The sequence below is a fragment of the Ruditapes philippinarum genome, unplaced genomic scaffold (assembly GCF_026571515.1).
Source record: "Ruditapes philippinarum isolate M1 unplaced genomic scaffold, ASM2657151v2 ctg151_1_1_1_1, whole genome shotgun sequence".
NCBI classification, from domain to species: domain Eukaryota; kingdom Metazoa; phylum Mollusca; class Bivalvia; order Venerida; family Veneridae; genus Ruditapes; species Ruditapes philippinarum.
Genome location: NW_026852309.1, coordinates 301,254 through 311,697, shown reverse-complemented (window position 1 = coordinate 311,697; position 10,444 = coordinate 301,254). Strand labels below are relative to the sequence as shown.

Below are 10,444 nucleotides of genomic sequence, written 5' to 3'. Positions count from 1 at the left end.
GCAAAGTGCTGTTTTTATTATAATTTCAGTCGAGCTGATGTAGTATTTTATTTTGTAACTATATTCTTAAGTTGCCCAAGGCAATTCTTAATATTAGTATTGAACAACTTAAAGCTACTTGTATTTAATTGAACATACTGTAAACTTTCACTTTGATTCGGTTCAAAAAGTATAGCTTATTCGTTGAGAGAGTGTTAAATATATTTTGTATTGATTGTTACACTTAAACATAAAATTTACTACCGGGATTTCTTGATTGTAGATTTAATTCGTACATTTCCCTTTTATTGATCCAAAATTTATTCTTTTTTAAAAAAAAAACAGGGATTTTAAATTTTTACAAGTTTTTTATTTTGGTTAAAAAGATTTGGAAAGTTTTCGCTTATTTTAAACTTCATTTGGAAAAAATTTATAGAATTATTTTTTTTCGTTTTCAGTTTGTATATGTCCTCAAGGTTTTTGTTATACGAGCGGAAAATATAATGAAGCAACGACACATGTGAAAATGCAAGAAAACATGTTATAGTAGGAATCGTTGTTAAATCTTTGGATACGGGGGTCTTGGATGAAATTTTTACAAGCTTGGGCATTTTCTTAATTGGGTAACATTATGGCGTAGGTATAATGCACGCGGTTCTTCTGGAAAGATACAGGGAGAGCGTATCCCTTACAGCTTGGGCCGGTTCACTTCAGACAGCGTTCATGTCTCTCGGAGGTAACTTTTATTTTCTTATTATTTACGTAAGTATATTCAAATCATAATATATGAGTATATGATTGTTTATAAGTCGAATATCGAACAACTATATCCATTCCCTTGTGTGATTTTTTTTTTTTTTTTTTTTTTTTTTTTTGTAACATTGTAGTTTGCGTAACATGATGATGAAAATCACGAATGGAAATATTTATCTATCTATTTATTTTAAAACCTTTAAATTCTTTTTTTTTTTTCGTTGTTACAGCCCCTCTATCAAGTTTTGTTGTAGATCGATTCAGCTGCCGGACAGCCGTTATGTTATCAGGAATGCTGTTTACAGCTGGGTATTTGGGAACAGCGTTTGCACCCAATATTCAAACGGCTATCTTCACACTGGGTTTCGTCGCAGGTATGATTAATTATTATGGTAACAGGGGATTTTGAACCCCTCGCGAAAAATGGAAACTTGCAAATATGTCGATTTGTATTTTACACGTTCAATGTATTAGCTAAACATATTTTAGAAGGCTACAAATGTGTGCACCGGTGAATTGTTTGTACATTATTTTTCAGGTTGCGGAGCTGGTGTCGGTTATACTTCTAGTATGGTTGTAATTGGATTCAATTTCAAAAGAAAACGGCACCTGGCTTTGGGTTTTGTACTTTCTGGAATGGGAGCTGGTCTCTTTGCGCTTGCGCCGTTGATGCAACTTGCACGTGATTACTATGGATCAACCGGATTCTTTATTATACAAGCAGCGATGGCTTTGAATATTATAGCATTTGGCGCAACATTTTTCCCAAGTAAACTGGAACTTCATACACAAGAAATGCGAAGAGTTTGTAAAAAGGAATGCCATGAAACTCAGACTAAGCCAACGAATGTCTCTACACTTTACTTTAAAGCTTTGCTTAATAAACCAGTTATTTTTCTAAGCGTTGGGATGTTTTTGAACTGTTTCGGGTCACACATTATATATTTGCATTTACCAATATATGTTGTTTCAAAGGAATTCACACAAATGCAAGCGTCATTTGTAGTCTCACTTGCAGGTATATTAGCCGTCGTGGGTCGTCTGATAACCGGATTTGTTGCCAATTTAAATATTATAAAAGATATATGGCTATATTCAGGATCATTAGGAATCGTTGCAGTAGGTACTATAGTGTATCCTCATATTTCGTCTATACTAGCTGGGCATATCATATATTCAATAATATTTGGTTTGTTTTTCGGAAGTTGTTATGTACTTATGACATCAGTAAATGTCCATTTTGTTGGTATAAATTTTGTGTCTGCAGCTATTGGTGTCGAATTGTTCTTTGGTGGAATTGGTGCTGTTTCCGGGCCAGTATTTGCAGGTGATAAAATCAATTTTCTAACATAAATTTTTACATGACTTTATTATGAAATATGTACATATAGATTATACTTAAATATTTTCATTTCTTTAAATTTAAAAACGAAATCTTTGATTATATTTGTTTCAGGTATACTAGTTGACATTGGAGGCACATACGAGCAATCAATTACATTTGCAGGTACTGATATACTTGCGTTTCTACTTTCATATAGGAATAATACATTGAATACAAAAAGAAAAATGTTTTCTGCATTCAAATCTAGTTCAAACATTATGTTCTATATGGGCGCAAACAAATTTTGTTACATTATGTACAACACAATGTTAAAAGCTCTACAAAATTGTCATAAAAGTACAGAACTCATTTGAAACTAAAGTTTTTAATGGTTATATTTTCAGGGATTTCTATTTTCCTGGCAGCATTATTAAGCGCACTGACTGTCTGTTTCAATGCTCCTTTTAAATATGAAGACGTAACAAGAATTGAAAACGTGGTTCCGGAACCAAATGAAGGTGTACCTCTAGTGATCGGGAATAACCACGAAGACATCACTTCAATATGAGTATTATTAAAATGCAAAACATATTTATATATTTGTCATCGTAACATGCTTTATACCAACCTGTTAATTGTTTGAATGTTATATAATTATAGTATCTAATATTAAATTACAGAACAAGAAAAAAAGACTTCTGTTTATTTAATAATATGAAAGAAATATGTCTCTATAAATTTGATTTTTCTCCTGAATTATCAGCGTTTTCCTGGTAATTTTTCTCAGCATGATATTAAACCTTTTAATTAAGAAGTCAGACTAATACGAATTATGATATTGAGGTAGTATATGAGCCGCGCCATGACAAAACCAACATATTGGGTTTTGGACCAGCATGGATTCAGACCAGCCTGCAAATCCGCGCAGTCTGATCATGATCCATAGTGTTCGCTTACAAACCCTATAACAATTAGAGAAACTGAAAGCGAACAGCATGGATTCTAATCAGACTGCACGGATGCGCAGGCTGGTCTGGATCCATGCTTGTCGCAAACGCACAATGTTGGTTTTGTCGTGAAAATATGAGTAAAATATGTGTTAACTTAATAGTTATACGTTTCACAAAACGATTTTCTGCATGAATGAATATCATATCTTTTTTCTTTTAATTTCCTTTAGTAGTCATTTTGGCATAACCTTTAGAGATGATATTGTTTAGGTTTTGTTTCTAAAATCCATTGAATGTGAGCGTGTATATGCAACATAGGTAAAAGTATTTTGACATGATTTGATAGGCATATCCATATACATATTAATGACTGCATATATCGTACAGGGACCGTCAAAAACACACACATTGATTTTAGTACCGAATTTTACCTTCATTAGATTATAAAAAGTATATTTGCACTTCTAAAATAAGATGAATATGCAAGTATACTTATATGAGTGCTAAAATAAATAAATCGTTGTAATAGGATGATTGTTTTCACTAAGAAAACATTATATGTTATTGACTTTCTCCTTGTAAACGAGCATAATCTGCTAATATTCTTTTCAAGTGGAAAGTTTGAATCATTTTCAACTTAACCTTGTTTGAAAACTGAAGAAACACATTTGTACATTGAGTATGTCGGCCGACGAGAGATCCTAAATTTTGATTCAGCATTTACTTGTTTTCCCGCAAGTAAACACCAACTTAACATATCATCTTGTCGTCATGCACTCAAAACGTTGCAGAAAACCATATGCGTCGTCAAGGAATTGAGCTTACAAATCCAATGTCCGCATAACAAAATCTTTCATGTAGAGCTTATCGGCAGTGTTTGCTTGTCAGACAACAAAAAGGTTGATAAAACCATCATTTATGTAAGAATATGACACTCTTCTGCATTTTGAGACTGCCCACTGAATGTTCGCCATATATATATATCCCATAGTAAATCCATCACATCTATAGACTTAATTCTGGACACATCATATCCGTTATATGAACTTGATGGCTATAACTTTTAACAGCAATACTATCCAACTAAATTAAGCACAAAAATAATACATTTGCCCTTGGACTTTTCAGCAGCTTTTTATTTGTGTAATCACTATAAAATAATCCAAATAACAACTGGGGTGTATTCTGGTGCATAGTGCTTCCTGAAACCTTACAAAAGATATACTTGAAATATAACCAGTATTGCCAGGAATGAAATTGCCACTTCAAAATTCAGAAGAACTACTTTTTAAACTACAACGGACTGGGTCTAATTCCGTACCGGGGTGATACCATTAACAAATTGCCCGTATCTTCTTTTCTTTAAAACTCATAAATTTGTTGTAGTACAATATGTAGTATAATGTTATTACTGTTGCTTTCGTCACAAAAAAAGGAAGAAAAGTAATTTAAAGCTAAGTGGGGCTTTTAACAATTCACGCGGAAATGATGATTCATATTTAATGTTTACCGTTCATCTTGAAAAAAGATTGGTTTTATAAGTATAATTATCAAGGATATTTTTACGTAAGTTTGTTTAAAATTTATTATAACATATAACTTACACCCAATACAACGTAAGTTGTTTATGAATTGTGGTTTAAACCATAATATTGATACCATATTATCAATTTCATACTTAATTTTTATTTCATGATAGACAACTTTCGTTTTCATTTATAATTTACAGGTGTATTAAATTTATGTATAAAACTGATATTTTAGGTAATGGGTTATTAATTTAATAAGTAACTTCACAAAAACGATTTGTTTTTCTTTATGATAAATTGCGCCTTTGAATATACAAACGTGTTACTTTGTAGATACTTTCTGTCAACCTTCTGTCAACTTCCTGTCGTAACAAGTAAAACATATATAGGCTTCAAAGTTCGGAATAAATGGTTCCCTATAGTTTGCAATACATGGTACACATTGAATTGTATAGGTTGGCAAGACATGTTACAGTTATTTAGTTAATCAACTGTGGCATTTGTTTACTGACTGTTGTGAATAATGTAATTTAAAATGATATAATCGTTTTTATTTGCGAATGTGTGCTTTTTGATGCATGTGATTTTGTCAATGTTCCTTCGTTGGTTGCAATTTCAAGTAAAAAAATAAACAAAATATGATAAATATATATTAAATATGTGTTAACAAAGAATAACGCAATTGTGTTGCAAAGTTATCAAATGTATTCTAATAAGGCTTGGTGTGTGATAAGAGACCATTCAATACCATACAAAAGAATTGTTAAACAATAAGTTTTAACAAAAGTCCACGTAATTTTTGTTTGTTATGTAAGTTACTTCAAGATGATAGAGAATGATAAAAAATCGTAAAATGCAAAATACCACCTTTTCAATCAAATTACTGTAAAGTTGAACATATAAACAAACATTAAGCTTAAACCATATAAAACTGATAGCAAAACTTTTTTCGAGGACAGAAGCAGAAATATAAATAGTTGTTTCAGGATCGAATACCGCCAATGCAACAGCCCAGTTTAACAACTGTTCCACGTCAGTATCCAGTACATCCAAACATAAATGATGATGATGGGAAAGACACTAATGACGCGGAGTCGAGGATACAATACTATCTCGAAGCTTACAAGCATTATATTGTTCAATGTATCAACCCTGAAGATCTTTTGTTCTATGAACATTTCAGTATTGGTAAGTTCGGTTGTTGTTTTTTCCTTTTTCAAGATGAAAAAAGAAGTAAATAAACATAAGCAAGCTATTTGATGCATAGTGAAACATATAGTATGTGCGATTAAATCCTCATAGAATTAATTACCTATATTACTGAAGGGACTCAGGCTGTTCAGTTAAAGAAATCAAGTTAAAGAAACAATTTCAACAAGAGCCACCGCCGGGCGGGGGCAACGCTCGACTTTTTACTTTTTCTAAACGCAAACATAGAAAGGTTTGAACATATATTGATGTTTCCTTTTTATAAATTTAGTTGGTCTGTCTTGTCACATTAGTTTTGTTTATATATTTTGCATATATATGAATAGAAACATTAAGCATATTTCTAAAAATAGCAACAGTACGCAATTTCTAAAAATAGCAACAATGACACAATTTCTAAAAATAGCAACAACGACGCAATTTCTAAAAATAGAAAAAATGACGCAATTTCTAAAAATAGAAAAAAATGACGCAATTTCTAAAAAAAAAAAAAAAAAAAAGGAAAAAATGACGCAATTACCAAAAATACCACCAATGACGCAATTTCTAAAAATAGAAAAAAATGACGCAATTTCTAAAAATAGAACAAAAATGACGCAATTTCTAAAAATAGCAACAATGACACAATTTCTAAAAATAGAAAAAATGAAGCAATTTCTAAAAAATAGAAAAAATGACGCAATTTCTAAATATAGAAAAACATGACGCAATTTCCAAAAATAGAAAAAAATTAAGCAATTTCTAAAAATAGAAAAACATGACGCAATTTCTAAAAATAGAAAAACATGACGCAATTTCTAAAAATAGAAAAACATGACTCAATTTCTAAAAATAGAAAAAAATGACGCAATTTCTAAAAATAGAAAAACATGACGCAATTTCTAAAAATAGAAAAAAAATGATGAAATTTCTAAAAATAGAAAAACATGACGCAATTTCTAAAAATAGAAACAATGACGCGATTTCTAAAAATAGAACAAAAATGAGAACAAAAGACGAAATTTCTAAAAATAGAAAAAAATGACGCAATTTCTAAAAATAGCACTAATGACGCAGTTTCTAAAAATAGAACAAAAAATGACGCAAATTCTAAAAAAGCAACAATGACGCAATTTCTAAAAATAGAAAAATGACGCAATTTCTAAAAATAGAAAAACATGACGCAATTATATACATGTATATATATGTATATATATATATATATATATATATATATATATATATACATGTATATACATGTTTATCCCTTCAAAAATAGCAAAGTTACAGTCAGTTACTGCCAAAACAATGAAAATTTCAATAATTTGACCTTCAAAGGCAATGTCATTAATGAGTGAAGGTCAAGGTCTTTCGGTATATTTTTAACAGTTATCTTTGAAGATTATTATGTTCAAGTTTGAAGACAATCCATTCAAAAATAACAAAGTTACAGCCAATAATAGCCAAAAAAATGAAAATTTCAATAATTTGACCTTCAAAGTCAAGGTCATTGATGAGTGAATGTCAAGGTCTGACTGGTTATTTTTAAGGGATATCCTTGAAGATTATTATGTTCAAGTTTGAAGACAATCCATTCAAAAATAACAAAGTTACAGCCAATAATAGCCAAAAAAATGAAAATTTCAATAATTTGACCTTCAAAGTCAAGGTCATTGATGAGTGAATGTCAAGGTCTGACTGGTTATTTTTAAGGGATATCCTTGAAGATTATTATGTTCAAGTTTGAAGACAATCCATTCAAAAATAACAAAGTAACAGCCAATAACAGCATGAACAAGCAAAAATTGGACTTTTAACCTTGAAGGTCAAGGTCATTTATGGATGAAGGTCAAGGTTAGTGTGGTCTACTGAAAGGTCTTGTCCCAAGGGTTGTTGTGGCCAAGTATGAAGACAATACACCAAGAAATAAAAAAGTTATGATCCAGGTACAAGTTTTCGGACGGCAACGGCAACGGCAACGGCAACGCCGACCTGACTATAACAATACCTCTACTTTTTTTTTTCAAAAAAAAAAAGTCGAGCTAATAAATGACAAGGTATGTGTAGAATTTGAGAGTATCCTTATGAACTACCAAAGGTAAATTGCAAATTATTAAATGGAATGCCATAATACTTATAACACGATGAAAGCATGTTTATTTATTTTCAAAAATTAAACAGAAAGAAGAAAATACTTTCGGAAGCTGTCAAGTTCATCTCAAGATTCCATCCGTGTAGCGTCTAAAATGATAGACACAATTATTTCAATGAAATATGTTCCAGGCAGATTTTCGGCTCTTGTCAAATTGTTTGAAGTTGAATTCGGTCAGTTTCTCTCTTGCTGGTTTGATTTTTCTTGTTTTTATGAAACGAAGAATGTGCTAAACAGCAACTTTGTCATATCATTGAACTAATATAGATATGCTAAATATTGGTAAAGAAAATATCTTTCATTGTCTAAGATATAAAAATAGAATAAATGAAATTAGAAAAAACTAGAAATGTGTCCATAGGACACGGGTGCCCCCACCGCGCGACTGTTCTGTCAATCTTTTTACTACGTCAAGGGAAATAACTCTACAAATACTGGATAAATCCACAAGCGAAACCCCAGGTGCAAATCTAAATATGCTGAGCAACCAGCCCATAAGGTTTAATGACTATGTCAAATCCTTTTTTAGTAACTTGCGACACAAGTTGAAAATTGCAAAAATTTTCTAAGTGAAGGGCAATAACTCTAAAAATACCCAAAAAAATCCAGACAAAAATACCTGGTGCACAACTGCACATGTTGATCAATATTCCTGTAAAGTTACATGACTCTAGGTCAAATACTTTTTGAGTTACGTGCGACACATGTTGAAAATTGCAAAAATTTTACTAAGTCAAGGGCAATAACTCTTAAATACTAAAAATATCCAGACGAAAATACCCAGGTGCACAGCTTCACATGCTGATCAACATTCCTGTAAAGTTTCATGACTCTATGTCAAAGACTTTTCGAGTTACGTGCGACACAAGTTGAAAATTGCAAAATTTTACTAAGTCAAGGGCAATAACTCTGAAAATACTAAACATATCCAGACGAAAATACCCAGGTGCACAACTGCACATGCTGATCAACATTCCTTTAAAGTTTCATGACTCTCTGTCAAATAATTTTTGAGTTACATGTGACACAAGTTGAAAATTGCAAAATTTTACTAAGTCAAGGGCAATTACTCTGAAAATACTAAAAATATCCAGACAATCTACCCAGGTGCACAATACTACATGCTGAGCAACATTCCTGTAAAGTTTCATGACTCTAGGTCAAATACTTTTTGAGTTACATGCGACACAAGTTGAAAATTGAAAAATTTTACTAAGTCAAGGGCAATAACTCTGAAAATACTAAAAATATCCAGACGAAAATACCCAGGTGCACAACTGCATATGCTGATCAACATTCCTGTAAAGTTTCATGACTCTAGGTCAAATACTTTTTGAGTTAAATGCGACACAAAAGTGAACGGACGGAAGGACGGACGGACGGACGGACAAGGGTAAATCTAAATGCCCGCCACTAACGTGGGGGTTACAAAAATGAAATGAAGTGGTTAGCATGGTTTGTTCGAGTTCGAGTTCTAGAAATAAAAAGCATTAATTAAAAAACATTATGTTTGCAGCTTCATTAATTCATTTATAAATACAACTATGCAATCTTTTTATAAATGTTACAATACAAAAACAAACATGTTTGTGTTTCTATTGATGAATAAATAAAGGTGCATAAAACATTCTGGAATATAATACTAACCGTTAAACATGACCGTGTACATTTAGAAAATGAGAAGATTTCAAGAATTTTGAAAGGTGAAAAGATTCCTACGAATCGAAAAGAAAATAAAGAGAAAATTCAAAAGGTGTGTTCGGCGGAAATATGCAAGAATCTGAATGTAACAGAGATAATTCCACACCTTTTAGAAGAAAAGATGATTTCAGTAAACGAAGGAACACAATTAAAGAACAAAGCGGAAAGAGAGACTCCTTTCAGTGCTGCAATAGACCTTCTTCTTAAATTACCACATAGACATCCCAACTGGTACACGAGATTTCTGTCTTGTCTTGTAAAATCTTGCCATGCAGATCTGGCGAAACTTGTAGATGAGGAATTATGCAAGAGTAGGTCCTAATTATCTAATTATGAAACAGTCTCAAATGAAACAAGTGACTCAGTTTCATTCGCTATTAAAACACGTCCGTTTATAAGATTCCTGAAAATAGTCTATAAATCGTTTCCTTGATTACACAATTTTGCGGCAAAAATAGTGATGTATAACATTAGTGCGATTTGAACTTGAATAATTTTGTTTATATCACATTAAACAAATCTTTCTTAAATTTACAAATTACAAAATATACATAACCAGGAAGTTTTAAAATGAGCATTCAATTTGTGTTACAATATATATATTTAGATATTGCAGCGTCATTTGTATTTGTTCAACCCGGCAAAAAACGTAATCTTGAAGACGTATCTTTTATCTTTAATAGAAATCATCCAGGATATGCCTACCCGAGAAAAGGAAGGGAACCCGCCCGTTGACTATCGTGACGATTTTATGTCATGTGGTACGAAGTTTATACTAAAATTATTTCTCAAAAATGTCAATGTATCATAGTTTGTAACATGATATATTGTTGTATATTCACTTTTTATAGGTATTAACAAGTTATTT

The 10,444-nt window shown here is 31.5% G+C and overlaps 2 protein-coding genes across 7 annotated transcripts in view; both read left to right on the top strand.

Annotated features, from left to right (window-relative positions):
* Nucleotides 1-615: 615 nt before the first annotated feature.
* Nucleotides 616-2,732, top strand: LOC132756322 (monocarboxylate transporter 9-like). 3 transcript variants are annotated; one of them, XM_060747376.1, is made up of 6 exons: nucleotides 616-715; nucleotides 963-1,106; nucleotides 1,271-1,501; nucleotides 2,000-2,059; nucleotides 2,189-2,239; nucleotides 2,461-2,732. In XM_060747376.1, the coding sequence occupies exons 1-6, from the start codon at nucleotides 625-627 to the stop codon at nucleotides 2,622-2,624; spliced, it is 741 nt and encodes a 246-aa protein (XP_060603359.1). In that variant the 5' UTR covers nucleotides 616-624; the 3' UTR covers nucleotides 2,625-2,732. The 3 variants fall into 3 exon arrangements, with proteins under 3 accessions (XP_060603359.1, XP_060603366.1, XP_060603350.1); XM_060747383.1 differs by lacking the exon at nucleotides 2,000-2,059; XM_060747367.1 differs by having other exon boundaries at nucleotides 1,271-2,059.
* A 2,771-nt stretch (nucleotides 2,733-5,503) lies between these two features.
* The window catches only part of LOC132756301 (uncharacterized), a 50,187-nt gene continuing 45,246 nt past the window's right edge, over nucleotides 5,504-10,444 (top strand). For all 4 annotated transcript variants that reach the window (XR_009629314.1, XM_060747345.1, XM_060747355.1 and 1 more), the window contains exons 1-4: nucleotides 5,504-5,723; nucleotides 7,905-8,048; nucleotides 9,549-9,887; nucleotides 10,260-10,337. Coding sequence is in view for 3 of the 4 variants with exons in the window: in XM_060747345.1 (XP_060603328.1) it covers nucleotides 5,537-5,723; nucleotides 7,905-8,048; nucleotides 9,549-9,887; nucleotides 10,260-10,337 (748 nt within the window). In the remaining variant the exon portion in view is untranslated. The remainder of the gene's footprint in view (nucleotides 5,724-7,904; nucleotides 8,049-9,548; nucleotides 9,888-10,259; nucleotides 10,338-10,444) is intronic.